Raw genomic sequence first — 18,060 nt, 5'->3', positions numbered from 1 at the left:
ACCCAACCTCAAAAGAAAGTCAAATTGCTGGGTGGTGGTGGCACACGCCTTTAATCCCAGCACTTGGGAGGCAGAGGCAGGCGGATTTCTGAGTTCGAGACCAGCCTGGTCTACAGAGTGAGTTCCAGGACAGCCAGGGCTATACAGAGAAACCCTGTCTTAAAAAATCAAAACCAAAACCAAAAAAAAAAAAGTTAAATAAACACGCAAAAGTAACAATCAGGGCTAGCGAGAGATGGCTCAGCGGTTAAGAGCACCAGGGTCTTATCCCCCACACCCACACGAGACAGTCAGACAGCTCAAAACTGCTCGTACTTCCAGCTCCAAGGGCTTAGGATGCCTCTCGCCTCAGCATGCACCCGCACACATCCGCACAAACCCAAACACAACCTCACAGTCACACAAACACACATGCACAAATAAAAAATAAATCTGAAGAAAGGCTAGGGATGTAGTGACCCACACCTTTAATCCCAGCACTTGGGAGGCAGAGACAGGCGGATTTCTGAGTTCGAGACCAGCCTGGTCTACAGAGTGAGTTCCAGGACAGCCAGGGCTACACAGAGACCTTATCTCACAAAACAAAACAACAAAACCAAACCAGCCAGGGCTGAGGATGGCAATTGGCTGCAAGAATGCTAGCCTGCCCTACCCCTTGAGAGACAAAGGCAAAGGATAAGGATCAGGTCATGAAGCCAGCCTGGGCTACATGAGACTGCCTGACACACAATCAACCAAACAAAACAGACCGCTAAATGGCTTCCCTTGAGAAACAGGTGAAACCCGAGGCTAGCCCTTTCTCCTCTCGTGGGCAGGCCACAGGGCATCTTTTCCTCTTTGGAGTCTCTGCTTGGGAAACACCCCCTCTCTTATTGCTTCAGGGTCCCAGGGTCCTATGGAGAGTCCCCTCCTAAAGCCGTCGTCAGAGCACCCACTCACCCAGAATGATGACAACGGTCTTGACCAGGCTGAGTGTTGTCTCTCGGTAGCGGGGATGGCAGCTGACATGCTCCGCCATGCGTTCCACCCGTCTGCGCACGTAGAAGAAAATTCGCGTGTAGACAGCCACCATGAGAAGGAAGACAAGCAGGCTAGATAGGGCCCACGCCGCCAAGTAGGAGCGGCTGAACAGGGGCACCATTCGTGAGCAACTCTCCAAGTCACAGAGGCAGTGCCAGAAGTGTGCAGGGAGCAACCCCAGACCCAGCGCGGCCGCCCACACACCCACGATGAGTGTGAGCACGCGGCTCCGGGGCAGGCGGCTGTGTAGCTGCACCGCCATCACACTGCGGTGCCGCTCCACAGCGATGGCCAGCAGTGTGGCCACCGATGCCGTGAGGCTGGTGTCCAGCAGGCCCTGCCGCAGGAACCAGCCTTTGATGGAGAGCCTGGCGGTGCGTGGGCCAGTATGGAACATGAGGAAGAGGTAGGCCATGCCAGCGAAGAGGTCAGCTGCAGCCAAGTTGCCAAGCAGGTAGTATATGGGCTGGTGGAAGCGTCGGTTGGAGGCGATGGCTGCAATGACCAGCAGATTGGTCAGCAACACCAGCACACTGACTGTCAGCCCCAGGGCCACCACCACCACATCTTTGGGGCGCCAGTGAAGGCTGAGCTCCTTGCCGCTGTTATTATAGAAAAAGCCGATGGTCTCATTGTAGTAGCACTGGCCCATGATGGCCGCCTGTGGATACAGAAAGGCAGGTCAGTGCAGGTGTCCCCTGATGGAAGGGCATTTGAACAAAGCCGTGGCCAGAGACTAGAATCAAGATTGGGTGAGCGCAACCTACAGGCTCAGAGGCCCTCTGTGCAAGAAATCTGTGGTGAAGGCCAAAGTGACCTGAAAAAAGTAATTTCTATTTATCTACTCATGATGCAGGGTCTCTTGATGCATCCCAACTGGCCTAGAACTTGCTGTGAGACCACGCTGGCCTCAAAATCATAGAGATACGCTAGCCTCTGCTGAATGCTGGCATAACAATTTAAAACAACGGTTCTCTGATCGGCTTTCTTTGCCTTTTTAAAATCTTAAGAACCCAGAGCAAATGCATCTACATTGCAATTCAGTGCCACGTGCCACTAGTCCGTGACCGGGTTGGACACCTGTGGCTTCCGATGGGTGTGGGTGAGTTGACTGGGGCAGCACAAAGGCGGCGTGAGCTGCAGGGGTTAGCCTTAAGATCAAACTTGTGCCAGGGTCCTTGCACAGTGCAGAGGCCAGGGGGCGTGTGCACACCACAGCGAGGTCCGTGGTCAACACCCGGGGGGCAATGCCAAGGCACGGAGGGGATTTAGCGCGAGCAGAGTAGACAGAGACCGCCCAGAAGTTGAGTTACAGGCAGGATTCCGCGCAGGAGCTCTGAAAGCAGTCCATTCCTGGGTGGGACCGAGGGCCGAGAAGGCCTCCAGGACAAAAGAGGGTATCGCAGACAACCCTGGGCTAGGAGAAGGGTGGTGGAGAAGAGGGGGCCGCGCCCCGCTTTCTTCGGCAGCCTGCACCCACCCTAAACCAGTTGGTGTTGGTCTTACCTGGACCTCCAGTCAAGCGGCAGATGGGGCGGACTCGCGATGGGTTGAGGCAGGACTGAGACCCATGGCCCTCGCTGGCGCAGCAGCGTTCGGTGTTCCTGGAGCCCCCGGCTGAGGAGGCGGGAGAGGCGGGGCCTCAAAACCACGCCCCCACCTGCCCTAGCTCTTGGCCCTTGGGGGTGTCCCGCCCCCTGGAGAGTCCCACCCCCACGTCGGAAGTGTGATCTCCTGAAACTGTGGTCATTCCACCTCCTCCCCACAGCCCCCCTTTCCACTCCAGCCCCCGCACATCTCACGTGCTTGCCCTTTCGCGCCTTTGGGGCTGAGTCACCTGGCAGTTGAAAAGGTCCACAGCGGGGGGCCTCTGCAGGCGCCCCCGTTTCTGTCCAATCCTTTACCGAGCTGCAAGCCCCGCCCCACTCTGCCGAGGTCAATCTCCCCGCTGGACCCTCGCCCCACTGCTGTCGCACTACCTTGCTTCCCGTGGTCTCGTCCCAGCCTGCCTCTGGCTCGGGCCTGCAACAGCCTCCTCCCCTGACCTCCCCCGGTTCGCAGCACACAGCCCCATTGTCCCGATTATCTGCACCGAGTTGTATTTGATTGTGTAGAACCGGATCAGGGACACTGAGCTCTGGCAGGGCCTGAGTGACTCATTTGGGCTCCAGGCCTTACACTAATTGCCTGTAGGTTTCCAAGGGTGTGTTTTAGAAGCCTTGGTTCGCTCATCTGGCCAGCAATAAAGGGTTAAAGGACGCCGTTCTTACTGGTGACTTCTTTGTCAGCATTCCAGCACAAAGACGAATGTGCAAGAACAGGCAAGATTTATCTTAATTTATTTTGTTTTTCTGGAACAGGGTTTCTCTGTGTAGCCCTGGCTGTCCTGGAACTCACTCTGTAGACCTGGCTGACATAAAACTCAGAGATCTGCCTGCCTCTACCTCCTGAGTGCTAGGATTAAATAAAGGTGTGCGGCACTACCGCCCAGCGGATTTTTTTTAATTAAAAATTTCTTTTATTTGTGCATGTGCATAGGTCAGACAATTTGTAGGGATGGCTTCTCTCCTCCCACTAAGTGGCTCTGGGAGATACAACAAAGGTGGGGCTTTACAGCAAGCATTATTGCAGTCAGCCCTCCTGCCCGCAGCAGGATATGGCTTTATTTGGAGGTTGTAAGAACACAGATTTGGCCCTCACTTGGGAGGCAGAGGATTTGTGGCTCACAAAGGGAGCTCCAGACCAGCCAGAGCTACACAATGAGACTTGGCTCTAAACAAACAAACAAACAAACAAACAACCGAAGGAAGGAGTAAAAGGCGGCAGGGCTGAGCTGCAGCCACCTGTTAGCCACTTGCTAACATGGAGTCTGTCAGGGCTGCAAGTGTAGGGCCAGGAGCCATTATGACTGAAATAGTCAAGACACCCATCTCAGAGGTCAGAGATCCCAAGGATCTACTGACCTGTAAAGACTGTTGAGTCTTGACCCCGAAACACCTGCACCTGTGTTGCCTAGCTGTTTAAATCTCCTCTGGCAGGGAGATATTGGGACACTTCAACCAAGTGTTTTAGGACTCCCACAGGTGGGTAATCTTCAACCCAAACTCACGGGTAACCCCATCTCTCCCCCACACCGCACTGAATTGATTTGGTCACCAGGTTGGGTCAGGTAGGGAGACATATAGGACCATCAATTCAGTTCTGGGTCCCTCAGGATGGTAGGTGGTCAGAGGTGCTCCTCAGACTCCTCAGGCTCCGGGTCAGCACAACAGGTGGTCCTGGACACAGCATCGCTGTTCAGCTTGGAGAGTAGCCGGGCTGTCTCCTGAGTGATCTCAAAGTGCTTGGGCAGAGGGTTCCGGCGAAGGGTGCTGCCTTCAGGGGAGGCAGCAGCAGGGCCCAAACCTCGTACCCTCAAACTACCTCGGTGCACTGCTGAGACAGTGACAGGAGTCTCCTCACACAGCTTGGAGGCCACCAGAGCCAGGCTGGAGAGTTGATGAATAACTGGTCGCACACCTCCCCGGGAATACTTCACTGGCTGGCGGCTGAAGTGGCCCCGGGATTGTGCTCCCAGGGCCAAGTCCTCAGGGTGGTGGCTGGACCCTGTGGGACGGCAAGTGCTCAGCATCCCCCAGTTCTGTGGATGTGCTCCCAGCCGAGCAACCCTGGGGTGAAGTGAGGGCTCTCTAGACACTCACCATCCCCTGCCCCATCTCTGGTGTCTTCCACCTCCTCCTCCCTTTGGTCCCTCTGCAGAGTTGCAAGCTGCAGGAAGAAACCCAGAATGTGACTCCCAATAGTAAAGTCCCTGTTTAGGGATTTCTGGAGAAAAGATCAGTAAATTAAGAGGATTCACTGTGGAAGCATGAGGACCCAAGTCTGAAATTTCTAGCATCCTTGTAAAATGCCAAGCATGTCTGGGTGCTTGTAACTTCTATATTGTGGGGTGGGGACAGGGGTCCTGGGAGCTCTTTGGCATGCCAGTTCAGCTTCAAGTTCAATGAGTGATCCTATCTCAACGCACCATCTGCATATAGCCAGTGTTCATTTGCTGCCATCTTGTGCTCACGGGACTAGCAGAGCCATCCCTTCTTTCCTAGTGCTGAGAAGCAAACCCAAAGCCCCTCACCAAGGGGTGCATTGCCATGGAGACTCATCTGCAGGCTGGCTCTTGGCTCCTTCCTGCTTCTCTTACCCAAGCAGTACAATACAGGACTGCAGATGGCTCCCACCCCAGGGCCTTTGCACTGGGCCATTCTACTGCCTGGTACGGCTTTTCTCAGATTTGACCATGCCTCATTTTGCCCCCATGCCATGCCAGTCTTTGCTCAAATCCACCTGTCCCAAAAGACTTGCCCATATTATATTTCCTGCTGCAAACCCCTCGGGTCCTCACCATGGGCAGCCCTTACTCTATCTTCCTTTCTTCACAGGACCTCAGAACGTTGCATGTGCCCAACTTCATGATTATTTTTGCTCTTCTTCCTCTCGGATTCAGACACCAAAAGAGGGAGGTCTTTGAGCATCTACCTAGCTCGCTCCTGGACCTGCAAGGCCTGGTACTTGATACTTCTAACAATCGGTGCTGAGCTGGCACAGCTATTTATTATAAACCCGTGTTTACCTCCCACAGGGGCTGGGGAAATGGCTAAGTGGGTAAAGGTAACTGCCACTGAACTTGGCAATAGCCGTTTGCTCTCCAGACTGTACAAGGTAGACTGAGAGAACTGACCCCTGCAAGTTGTCTTCTGACCGCCACACCTATGTTGTGTGTCCCCTCCCACTAAATAAATAAGTTAAAAAGCCGTAGAGATTGGGGGGTTAATAACCATAATATCAGCTCTTCTTTGGCAAGATGGAAAGCCCTCAGGAGACTCAGCAGACAGCTCAGGGTCAGGTGGCCTGGAGTGTGAGGCACAGCAGAAGCAAGAGTGGAGAGAGAAAGCTGATTTTGAAGACCGACCTCTGACCTTCATAATGTCATGGCATCCATGCACTCCCACACACTAAGAAAATATATTTCTCTCTCTCTCCACCTCTCTCTCTCTCTCTCTCTCTCTCTCTCTCTCTCTGTTTCTCTCAGTTGGTTTTTCAAGACAGGGTTTCTCTGTATCCTGGAACTCACTCTGTAGACCAGGCAGGCTTTGTACTCCCAGAGATCTACCTGCCTCTGCCTCCCAAGTGCTGGGATTAAAGTCGTCACCATGCAGAGCCTAACAGATCAATGTTGCAGAGAAAGGGAGATGATCAGAAAGGAGGTGCACCCCTAACTGCACCCCTAGCACTCAAAGCACTAAGGCAGGAAGATCACCGAGAAAGACCGTACCTCAAAGTCAGATAAAACAACAGAATAGCTGCCCAGTGGTGGCGCACGCCTTTAATCCCAGCACTCGGGAGGCAGAAGCAGGCAGATTTCTGAGTTCGAGGCCAGCCTGGTCTACAGAGTGAGTTCCAGGACAGCTAGGGCTACACAGAGAAACCCTGTCTTGAAAAAACAAAAAACAAAACAGAATAAACAGGCAAGTAAGTCAGTAAGTTGGGGCTAGAAAGATGGTTCAATGGTTAAGAATACTGGCTGCTCTTCTAGAAGACCCGGGTTCAATTCCCAGCACCCACAGGGCAGCTCAAAAACTGTAACTCCAGCTCCAGGGGATCTGATACCCTCAGAGATACACAAGACACAACCCCAGTGTACATGAAAAAAAAAAAAAAAAAAAAAAAGACAAGTGTATCATCCCAGCTATTTAACAGGCTGAGGCAGGAGAGTCACCCTTGCTTACAGAGTGAGTTCAAGGCAAATCTGACAATATAAGGAGACTCTGTCCCAAGATTTAAAAAAAAAAAAAAAGAAAAAGGCTGGATAGGTAAAGACATCTCCCACCAAGCTTGGCAAATAATTCTCGGGGCTGACAAAAGGAAAATGACTCTCACAAGTTGTCTCTGGCCTTCACATGACCCCCTCCCACTCCCACGCACAATAAAGATATTAAAATGCAATAAAAGAAATCTGGTCTGGTTCAGTGGCTAGAGGTACTAGGTCTAAGGACCTGAATTTGGTCCCCAGGATCCAGGGGGTGAAAGGACAGATTGTCGTCTGGCCTTCACACTCACACTGTGACATGTGTGTGCCTGCATACTCTCTGAATGAATGTTTCTTAAAAATCCAAACTGAAGGGGGCTGCAACCCTGTAGGTGGAACAACAATATGAACTGAACTAACTAGTACCCCCAGAGCTCGTGTCTCTAGCGGCATATGTAGCAGAAGATGGCGTGTTCAGCCATCGTTGGGAAGAGAGGCCCCTTGGACTTGCAAACTTTATATGCCCCATACAGGGGAAGGCCAGGGCCAAGAAGTGGGAGTGGGTGGGCAGGGGAGCAGGGTGGGGAGGAGGGTATAGGGGCCATTTGGGATAGCATTTGAAATGTAAATGAAGAAAATATCTAATAAAAAAAATTTTTAAAAGATCCAAAAGAAACGTAAAGAGAGCGCTGGGGGTGTAACGTAGTGCTGAGCATGCCTAATGTACACCAAGCCATGGTGTCAATATCCAGTGCAAAAGAAGGAGAATTAAACACAGACAGGGCCCTCCCCACATCTACAGGGCAAGCCAATGCCTACCTCAGGAGGTGTGACCTCGGGGCACTTCTCCAGGGCACTGTGGTGTTTGGGGTCTGGCCTGGAATCCAAGGCTATGGTCAGGGGCTGTGTGTCTTGGGAAAGAAGTGAGACTGGGTGCTGGGGACTGGATTCGAGGAGGGCAGGAGCCAAGCCAGGGTCTTGGGTCAGGGGCTCCGAGGCCAGAGGGAGCTCATCCATTCCGAAGATCTGCTCATAGTGCACAATGAGGAACTCAACCAGCTGAGCCTGGTGACCAGAGTCCATCAGACAGGCCGCAGGGCTGGCACAGGTGGCCCTGGGTCCGTCTGGTGGCCGCAGCAGTGTAGGCCCAAATACAATTCCCAAATTGTTGGCAGACATCTTGTTTTCTTCAAACCGAGCGGCTACCCTGAGGGTGTGTAGAGAGGAGAGTCAGGAATTGGAAACCTCAGTGGAGGGTAAGCGTAGGACCTGTAAGATAGACTGGTGACTTAGCCAGGCCACAGCAAAACAGTCTCTGATCACGGTGTTAAAGTTAGGTGCGGGTCTCCACAGTTCAGAGTTCAGAAGAAATATGAAAGGTCAGAGGTTAATATGAACCACACAGGTAAGCAGTTACATGTTCAGGGAAAGAGGGCCAGGATTCCAAGCTTAGGGACCCATGCACACCTGAACAGATGGGCCACCAGGTGTCGCAGGGTACTGTAGTTAGAGTCAGGCAGCTGCACCAAGAGGGTCTTCAGCGAGCGAATAATCTCAGGGCTGGGGCTGGGGGTCTCAGGGTCGTCCCCAGGGGCTGCATGCAGGGTCTTTGCCAGAGAGATGAAGGCGTCGTACAAATGGAAGGGGACCACGGGATCAGTGAGCTGGTGGGGACAGGAGTGTGGGTGGGCTGCTGAGGGTGCTCAACCAGAGGTTGTATGGCTCTGCCCACCACCTCTGGCCTGGAGCCACCTACCTCCTGAAGAAATCGCTTGAGGACGCTGGTGATATCGTGAGGAGAGTTCCCGGACAGCTCTACCAGTGCTCGGCCATTCTCAAAGGCCTGGCACAGCCGCTCCACACGTACCCGAGACCCGCTGACCCTATAGATACCCTGCAGGGTAAGGGATACCTGGCTTGTGATCTGGCCATCAGTGGGGACAGGTCACTCGTGGGGACAATCAGGAATGAGGATGTTGTCTACCTGCAAGCCCAGGGCACGGTGCTCGATCTCAGCTATGCATCTGGTAATCACAAAGGGCACCTCCTCAGGGAAATCTCTGGGGAGTTGTAGGAAGTCAACCCCAAAGAGGGACATCCGGGCCGGAAGCCGCCGGTGTCCACAAAGGATGAGGAGGGTCTCCAGGCAGCGCTTGTGACAGGTCAAAAAGCACTGGAGGAGGGGGGAGGTCACAGGGTTAGGAGGTCAGCTGGAGACAGGAAGGTTATCAGGGGTCAGCAAGAAAGCTAGGGAGTGGAGGATGCTTAAGAGACCGAAGAGTCGGTTCAGGAGGTAAAGATGCTTGCTCCAAACCTGACGACCTGAGTCTGACTCCCAGGGCTCACATGGAGGAAGGAGAGAAATGACTCCTTTAAACTATCCTCTAACACCCATGAGACTAACGCACACCCTGCCTCCCCCACAGACACACACAAATGAACACTGAGACGGAGGGAGGGAGGGAGGAAGGATGATCTTCAGACAAAGGTAGGTCCTAGAGCAAAAAGGCTGTAGGGATCTTGGGTCAGTGGTGTAGGTCCCCGGTGTTAGGTCCCCAGTCTAGGCCACACCTCTTCACACTCTGTCCCGCTGACCATGAAGGCTTCGCATTCTCTGCACTTGGCCGGGCCCCGCAGCCGCCGTAGTCGGTGGGTTTGAGCAGCTGTGGACAGTGTCCACTTCCTGAAAGGGCTGCCTACTCCATTCTCCATCCCATCCCCCAGATCTGCAAGGAGAGAGGTCAAGGCTGTCAGGGTCCCCATCTTGTCCCTGTAAGCCCACATGCCCACCCATGTCCGGCCTTACCGGGGTCTCGTTCCTCAAAGTCATCTGAGGATTCGGTGCCTGTGGATGAAGCCTTTACAAGCCGGCGGGCACCAGCACCTGGGGTCAGAGGAACACAAAGGTAGGGTTACGGTGGTCATGGCACAGGCTAGGTCTAAGGTCATGGCACAGGCTAGGTCTAAGGTCATGGCACAGGCTAGGTCTAAGGTCATGGCACAGGCTAGGTCTAAGGTCATGGCACAGGCTAGGTCTAAGGTCATGGCACAGGCTAGGTCTAAGGTCATGGCACAGGCTAGGTCTAAGGTCATGGCACAGGCTAGGTCTAAGGTCATGGCACAGGCTAGGTCTAAGGAGGCAGATGTGGTTTTCAGGGCCTTTCAAAAGCTCCCAGAGATACCCTTGGGAGGAAGGGTCAGGGGCCAGAGGTTAAGAGTTCAGGAATGGGCCAGGCCTTTGTCTGGTGGGTTAGAGGAAATCCCCACCAAGACAGTGAGTACGTCTACACTTGAGGATCAGGGTGTGCGGTAGAGCAGGCCAAGACGTAGGCTGGAGATTAAAGGTCAGTGCTGGGCTAGGAGCGGGAGGACAGAGAGTGGGAGGCAAAAGGGCACAGGTGTGTATGTGGGTGGCAGAGTCAGGCCCTGCCCTCACCTGGGCTGGAAGTGGGAGAATCCAAAGACCGGGACTCACTGCCACCACCTACACTGTCCACATCACTGCCTGTGATCCCTGTGTGGGGACAGGTCGGTCAGGCTGGCCCAAGCCCAGGCCCTTTACCCACAGGCCTCAACGCACTTACCCTGGCTGCCTAAGCTGGCAACTTCCCAAGGGCCAGGCTCAGAGGGGTCCTCCTCCAACCTTGTAGGTAGAGGCCCCGAAAACTTCTTTTTTGTGTCCTGAGGGAAACTGGGAGAAGAGAGGATTGAGGGTTGATCCCCAGAAACTGGCCTGGGTGACGGCGAGTGTGCGTGGTGTCTGGGTCCCGACTCCAAGGATACAGGACTGAAAGCTCTGGTGTCCAGGACCATCTTGGTCCCTTAGGTGTCCTAGCCCCGGATCCTAGGATTGGGATAACTCATGAAAAGCCTCCCACGATCCTGTAAGCACCCCTAACGAAAGCCATTGAGCCATTTAAAAGCAAGCAAACAAACAAACACACGAGGGGCTGGAGAGGTGTCTCAGTGGTTATAAGCTCTTGGCTGCTCTTCCAGGACCCACATTCAGTTCCCAAGATCCACATTGGTGGTCCACAACTGCCTATAACTCTTCTCACAGCATCTGCCACCCTCTTCTGGCCTCTAAGAGTACCTGCACACAGGTGGCACACACACACACACACACACACACACACACACACACACACACACACACTTGTCAATAAAAATAATTCTTCAAATAAACAGACACTAAGCAAGTTCTAGGGCAGCCAGGGTTATCCAGAGATGCCCTGTTTCAAATGTATCCCAGGGTCAGGCAGTCACAGTGCACGCCTTTGATCCCAGTTGGGAGGCAGAGGCAGGAGGATCTCTCTGAGTTCGAGGCCAGCCTGGTCTACAGATCGAGTTCCAGGACAGCCAGGGCTACACAGAGAAACCTGTCTCACAAACAAACAAGCAAACATCTCCAAAACACTGAAGTAATTGGAGACTGGTTAGAAACGCAAGGGACTCATCTGGGGTGGGAGCGTGACAAGAGAGGTATAGTATACACTAAAACTCCAAGCCCAGCCCTAGGGCACACCTGTGCATCACAGCTGTGAACTCCTGGAAGCAGAAGGCGGGAGATGGCGGCGGTGGGGCCCCGGGTTGCAGTGTGCGAACAAACTCCTGGTAGCGCTGGCCAGGTTCAAAGGGCACACAGCACTCAGCCAGAGCAGAGAAGGAGCGGGGTCCTCGCTCTGCCTGCGCCCCTCGCAGCTCAAACAGACCCAGCGTCACCTGCAAGGATGAATATTTGACCTAGATTCCAGGGGGCTGTGCCTAACCCTTAGGAAGCAAAGCCAATGTCTGAGGGCGGGGCTGTCACTGGTAGGCTGTAGGACTAGGTTTGGGCTGTCATCAGGTATGGGGCCTGCGGTAAAAATGGCGTCCTGGGGGCTCAGGGCTGCGTTAGGAACACAGGAAAGGAGTATACACTAAGGACAATGAACCAAGGGTGACCGTGGAGGAGGGCCTTACCCGCCGAAGCACTTCGTCTCCTTGCAGCACCAGCTTGCGCACATGCGACACTATCCGCCGCTTGGTGGTCTCCAGATCCTGCTGGCGAGTATTAGCCTCCCGGACACAGGCCTGGTACAGAGCCTCTGCCTCATGTGCCTGGGGAAACCAAGGCTTAAGTGGACGGGAGTTGGAGAGAGGTGAGTGGCCAGACGCTAGGGAATCTCAGTACTGTGTGTCCGACCTTGGCCTGTGCCTCCTCTCGGGAGCGCCGTCTACGCTCCTGTTGCTTGTTGGATCCGGGAGATGCCTGGGAAGGAGGGTCCTCAGGGGACCCCTGGGAGCGTGCCCTTAGGTCCTCTCTGCGTTGAATGTACTGGAGCTCGGAGCGCCGCAGTGCCTGCACTGCCTCATTCTTGGAGGCAGTAAGAGGACCATAAGCCCTTGGCCTGCAGAGGACTCCGTTCTTCGGGGCAGGGCCCAACCCACGCCTGGCCTTACCATGCGCTTCTGCTCCTTCAGCCACTGTTCCTTGAATTCCTTCCTCCACTTCTCAATTTCCATCCTTTTGGCCGCCAGAGGCTGTGGGAGGATGGGCATGGGGGGAAAGCAGCTTCAGGAACCCCATCTGTTCCGTTTCCTGCCTGACTCCCTTAGACTCGAACCCTTGTCTGAATCTGTTTTTTGTTGTTGTTTTTTTCTTTTTTCTAACCAGGCCTTTTTTACCGTAGGTCCAAGTACATGAGCAGAAAGTTATGTGATCGATCACCCCATCTTTTCTTCAGGAACCCAGACATCCTGAGGTTTTATTCCTGAGAAACACTCATCCTGACAATCCTATTGGTGTACTTTTTCAATTAAAATTTGTATTATCTTAAATTGTGTGTGTGTGTGCATGCATGTGCACATGAGTGTGGGTACCTATGGAGAATAGAAGCATCAGGAGCCGGAGTTACAGGTGGATGTGAATGGCCCTCTGCAAGAGTAGCGTGTGCTCACCACTGAATCTCTCTAGCTTCCCGTTTTTAATTTTTTTCTTTTGTATTTGTGTATGTGTGGCACGTTTGTGGAGGACAGAAGACATGTTATCTCTTTCCTCCATGTGGGTTCCAAGGATCAAACTTAGGTCACCATGCTTGGTGGCAAGCATCTTCACTGGATGAGCTACCTCAGTGGGCTCTTCCTTTTCTTTTCTTTTCTTTTCTTTTCTTTTCTTTTCTTTTCTTTTCTTTTCTTTTCTTTTCTTTTCTTTTCTTTTCTTTTCCTTTCTTTTCTTTTCTTTTCCTTTCTTTCTTTCTTTCTTTCTTTCTTTCTTTCTTTCTTTCTTTCTTTCTTTCTTTCTTTCTTTCTTTTTTGTTTTTTCGAGACAGGGTTTCTCTGTATAGCCCTGGCTGTCCTGGAACTCACTTTGTAGACCAGGCTGGCCTCGAACTCAGAAATCCGCCTGCCTCTGCCTCTCAAGTGCTGGGATTAAAGGCATGCGCCACCATGCCCGGCTCTTTTTTGTTGTTGTTGTTACTGGAGATTTGAATCCCTGGCCTTGCTAGCTAAGTATTCTACTACTGTGCTCTATCTCCAGCCCTTCCTTTAAAAAGACCTATTTGTTATTCTGATGTGTGTACAGAGGCAGCATGCCATGATCTGCATGTGAAGGGCAGAGGACGGCATGTGAAGCTGGGGCTCTGCTTTTTTCTATCTTTATGTGGGTTTCAGGGATGGAGCTCAGGGATGGAGCTCAGGGATGGAGCTCAGGGATGGAGCTCAGGGATGGAGCTCAGGGATGGAGCTCAGGGATGGGGCTCAGGGATGGGACTCAGGGATGGAGCTCAGGGATGGAGCTCAGGGATGGAGCTCAGGGATGGGACTCAGGTCTTCAGACTCGTGCAGCAAGCACCTAGAGGAGAATCCTAGAACCCTGGGTTCTTTAAAAACAAACAAACAAAAAAAAAAAACCGCAGAATTATTACAAGAGTGTGTTTTTGTTTTAATCCCAGGTGTGAAGGACGGGATGTGGGGCAGCTTCAGACTGTCCCCAGCGGCTGACTGTGATTCGCCTCGTGCTCAAGCAGAGGCATGGTTCTGCCAGCTGCAGACAGTTTCAGTGACTGTCTGGTGTTTGGAATTCTGGGAACTTTTCAGATGGTATTTAAATGCTAGCACCCCAAAAGGTGGGGTCTGTGGCTGTTGGTCATTCTGGGGTTGTGATTTGTTAGTAGTTGTGCTCAAAGAAGAGACAAAAGGAAAGAAATTAGATTCAGGGATCTGTATCCCTCTTTCCCCGCTACCCTTCTTTCTTCCTAACTAGTGTTAGGGGGACAAAGGGGGTGGGGTGCGAGGGTGCTGGGAGTAAAGGGTGGGAGAAAGAGGAACCCACGAAGCAGCAAAGACCAGCCACGAACACCTCACCTCTGAGCTCTCCCTGAAACCAGTCCTCCCTGAGGCCCTCTCAAATGAAAGCACCATTCACAGAACGCTGGGCTTAAATCTCAGTGAAGGGACACTGGAGAAGACCCTGAGCACCTCTGGGCTCCAGCCTCCTCCTGAGTGGCGGGAGGACTCACCTGGTAGTAGTCTCTCTTCTGCTGGGCCACTGTGTCCATGGCCAGGGCCCCCAGGCTCAGGTCATGCTCCAGAAACAAGGTGTAGATGTACTGGAGTGGCATTTGGCTCTGGAGTGGAGTGCAGGGCTAGCTCAGGAACTGACCAGATAGGGCTGGAGGATCTGGGGGTCAGGCTGGTGAGGGCTGGTACCTACCTGCTGGAGAATGGACGCCTTGCCAGCCTCGGCGAGCTTCATGATGCTCTTAGCAAACTCGAGCTCTAGGAGGAGGAGAGACAATGGTCCACAGGCAGCTGGGGTTTGGGTCCTGCTTGCCTTCAGGGGCTGGGCAGAAGGGAGCCTCACCATAGTTGGCTCTCTTGTCTGTCCAGGCCAGCAGCTCCTTGGCATAGCGGCTCCATGCTTTAGCGTACTCCAGGGCAGCGTCCACACCACCCTTGGTCCGAATGAGTCGCAAGTCCAGTTCTTCCTCTGGGATAAATAGGGGACCCCTGAGCCCAGCTCCCCTCCTGCGGAGGCCTTCCCTGAACCCCAAGACCAGACCAGGTTCCATATTTCATGGCTCCCTTAAAGCTCCCTTTGGAATCGTTATGATGATTTACAAATTCTCTACTAAGACTGGGGAATCCTTCAGGCTAGGGGCCTGGGTCCCCTGTCCCCTACATGTGGCACAGAACAAGATCTGAGATGTCTCAAGGGAAGAATGATCTCACTCCCTCACTCTTGACCCCTCCCCTACCTGTGAGGGGTGCGCAACCTTCTGGAGAGAGATCCCGCCAACAACTGGCTTCACTGTTCTAGGGTAAGGGGGGGAGAGACAGCATCAGGAGGGAGCAAAGGAGCAAGCAAGTGGGGTTCCCACCAAGCACCCGATCCAGTCCCCACCTCCTCAGTCACCACGGGGGCTGTGTCAGCTTTGTCAGGCTCCAGGTCTTCTCTGAGTACAGGGTCTCCAGCCAGGGGATCGAAAGTTCTGGGGGTGGGAAAGATACTGGGGTCAGGAAGCCATTTCTGTCTAAACTGTCCTTTGTTGGGGAGAAGTCCTGGGGCGCCAGGAGAGTTGGGGAGAAGAGGAAGAGGTAATCTTTGCTATTAGCTGTGATTTAGACGGTGTGATCTGGGAATGTAAGGGGAGCCAGGTGACGCTTCAGTTTGTTTTGAAGCAGAAGCTCTCGTCTCAGTGTTGGCTTGGTCCTCAGCCTGCACTTCCTGAGTGCTGGGATTACACTCATGCAGCACCCCCCTGGTTGGCTTATGCAGTACTGTGGATGGAATCCAGGCCTCTGTGTATGTCAGAGCCGCATCCTATCAACTGAACCTCACCCCCTGCCCCTTCCCTAATGTGGCAGGATTAAATCCTGGGCCTCGTGAATGCTATGCACCTGCTACATCCCCATTCCCAGGTGAGGTCCTTTTCTAAAAACAAGACTTGAGAAAGGGTTGGAAGAGCCATAGGCAATTTAGGGGCTCACAGAATTGACACTCATAGCTGTTTCTACCGTTTTTTAAAGGAATCACGAGGTTGCATGTATGTGTCTCAGGATCACTTTCGAGATAGACCCCAAATACCTATGTATCTAGAATACCAGAGGGCCCAGGTGTTTGGGGGGGCTCCTGTCTTAGGCTCAGGAGGTTGGAAGTCAGGGTGTCCGGATGTGGGGCAGCATGATACCCAAATAACTAGGGAGCTTGACACAGGCTCAGACTCACACGTTCCCCAATGATATCTCGAGGTTGTCCAGGCTTTGGAAGATGTCACTGTATCTCTTCCTGCCTTCAGGAGCTGGGGTTAGCTCTGGGGGAGGGAAGTGTAAGAAAACGTGAGCCGACCAGTCAAAGCAATCCGAATGTACCTCAACCACTTTCAAGCAGAGGGGGGAGGGGGGAGAGGGGGCGGGCGTTGGGGGGGGAGAGGGAGCGGGGAGAGGGAGAGGGAGGGAGAGAGAGAGAGAGAGAGAGAGAGAGAGAGAGAGAGAGAGAGAGAGAGAGAGCGCGCTTCGGTGGAGTCGTTTCTGATTCCACAGATGAACCCAGGTAAAATCAGAGAAGCGGTTGCTCGCAGCCACAGGGACACCACACATGGGAGGCCCCGCAAGCAAAGGAAGGAAACAGATGCAGCTGCCATATGAATGCTGGAGTAGAGGGCTGGCTTGACAATGGAGCCACACAGACCCCAGGCCAGACAGATGGAAAAGCACGTGGGACACACAGGCACTTAGCCTGCGGTATAAACACACGCGAGTACCGCTGAACCCATGAGGGACAGGACTGAATGACACTCGACACACAAAGACAGCCGGAAACACAACCCAGTTCTAGCCACAATTCTGCCGCTGCCCCCTGGCCTGATGCCTAGGGGCTACCTGCAGGAATACTGGCCATGACACCCTGCCCCCATCCATTCTACGACCAGAAGCAGAAGCGGCCACTTCCCCTTCCTGGGCCCCTTCCCCCAGGCATCCGGGGTGCCCGCTCTGGCGGGCAATCCGAGGGTCGGAGGCTGGCGTCGTGGGCACTGTGGGCTTCGGGGTCTCCAAGGTGCTCGGGGATCCTCTCGTTCCTTCCCCTGTCAGTGCTCCTTTCCCGGCTCAGATAGCTCAAGGGTAAGTTGGGCTTTCTGGTTTAGGAGCTGAGGAGCGATGGTGGGAGACCCCCCCGGTCCCCACCCCCGTACCTGTCTCCGCTGAGTCCATGGCGAGGCCCGGGGGGCAGGGGGTGGGGTGGGGGACGCGCGGCGGAGCTGAGAAAGGGACAGGGCTGCGCGCCGCCCGGGACCAGCCCCGATTTCCTGCCTCTGCCGACCCAGTGGTGTCGCCCCGCCCCAGCTCTGCCACGCCTCGAGACGACCACGCCCCTCCCGGAAGTCGCCATCGCATTTCTGACGAGCCTCCCGGCGAGCCAGGGGTCCCTTCTGTAGATTTCGGTGGCACCCGAAGTCCCTGTAGCACTCTTCCAGCAAGCCGGGGATGCCTGCCCCAGAACATTCCACACCCAGCGACTAGATTTAACTCCCTGCCTATGCTTTTAGATCCAGGGCGCTCTTGTGAAGAACTGCAATGAACCCCAAATCCCCAGCATCCCGGGGCAGGCTTATTTTGTTTGTTTTGTTGTTTTTGGAGACAAGTGTCTTACTATTTGGCCTGGCTTGGTCTGAATTTGGTGTGTGGGACCGATTAGCCTCTGACTCAGAGATGCCCTGCCTCTGCCTGCTGGGATTGATGCACACCAGGGCTGGAGAGATGGCTCAGAAGAGCACTGTCTGCTTTTCCAGAGGTCCTGAGTTCAATTCCCAGCAACCACACGGTGGCTCACAACCATATATAACGAGATCTGATGCCTTCTTTTCCGGTTCAGCATGAAGACAGAATAAAATAGATCTTCAAGGAAAAAGTGCAAGCCACTGCTGGCTGGGCAAGGCTCCCGAGGTGGTCAGCTCCCTTTCAAAGCAGTTGGTGGTTTGGGGGCAGGCAAGACCGCAAACACCTTGCACTGTGACCTCCATGCATGTAAGGAGGCTATCCACGGTGGCCAGTGACAGCCACATTTGTGATATGAGATGGTGGTTACAACCCGAGTGAGACCCGTGCTTTCAGGGACAGTATTCCGCCCGCACTTAAGAAGGTGCGCCTGACAACAGAGAGGATGTGCACGGACACTAGAAAACCTGAGGTCCTAGGTCCAGGAACGCCCACAGAGGGTGTCTCTCTCCTCTGGGTCTGTGGTAATGCCAGGCCCT

General features: G+C 53.7%; 2 protein-coding genes across 2 annotated transcripts in view; both read right to left on the bottom strand.

The window, feature by feature from the left end:
- Lpar2 (lysophosphatidic acid receptor 2) overlaps positions 1 to 2,645 on the bottom strand; it is a 5,257-nt gene extending 2,612 nt beyond the window's left edge. The window contains exons 1-2 of the mRNA XM_021219581.2: positions 2,527 to 2,645; positions 940 to 1,681 (exon numbers count right to left, since the gene is read on the bottom strand). Coding sequence (XP_021075240.1) covers positions 940 to 1,672 — 733 coding nt within the window. The 5' untranslated portion in view covers positions 1,673 to 1,681; positions 2,527 to 2,645. The remainder of the gene's footprint in view (positions 1 to 939; positions 1,682 to 2,526) is intronic.
- A 685-nt stretch (positions 2,646 to 3,330) lies between these two features.
- Positions 3,331 to 17,128, bottom strand: Gmip (GEM interacting protein). The gene is made up of 21 exons (XM_021219047.1): positions 16,999 to 17,128; positions 16,035 to 16,119; positions 15,210 to 15,297; positions 15,064 to 15,121; positions 14,670 to 14,795; positions 14,520 to 14,584; positions 14,326 to 14,433; positions 12,266 to 12,346; positions 12,009 to 12,179; positions 11,786 to 11,923; positions 11,349 to 11,545; positions 10,408 to 10,514; positions 10,260 to 10,337; positions 9,630 to 9,707; positions 9,395 to 9,549; positions 8,808 to 8,996; positions 8,580 to 8,717; positions 8,291 to 8,487; positions 7,643 to 8,030; positions 4,722 to 4,788; positions 3,331 to 4,626 (listed from the first exon to the last, which is right to left on the bottom strand). Exons 1-21 carry the CDS (start codon positions 17,015 to 17,017, stop codon positions 4,247 to 4,249), a joined length of 2,913 nt encoding a protein of 970 aa, XP_021074706.1. The 5' UTR covers positions 17,018 to 17,128; the 3' UTR covers positions 3,331 to 4,246.
- Positions 17,129 to 18,060: the final 932 nt, after the last annotated feature.

This window comes from Mus pahari, chromosome 19, assembly GCF_900095145.1.
Source record: "Mus pahari chromosome 19, PAHARI_EIJ_v1.1, whole genome shotgun sequence".
In the NCBI taxonomy this organism is placed as follows: domain Eukaryota; kingdom Metazoa; phylum Chordata; class Mammalia; order Rodentia; family Muridae; genus Mus; species Mus pahari.
This window is presented reverse-complemented; position numbering and strand designations above follow the sequence as displayed.

Coding starts and splice junctions, on each gene's coding strand:
- Gmip (XM_021219047.1), bottom strand. Junction 14,434..14,519: donor AGGCGTCCATTCTCCAGCAG/GTAGGTACCAGC, acceptor ACTCCACTCCAG/AGCCAAATGCCACTCCAGTA. Junction 8,488..8,579: donor TCAAGCGATTTCTTCAGGAG/GTAGGTGGCTCC, acceptor TGTCCCCACCAG/CTCACTGATCCCGTGGTCCC.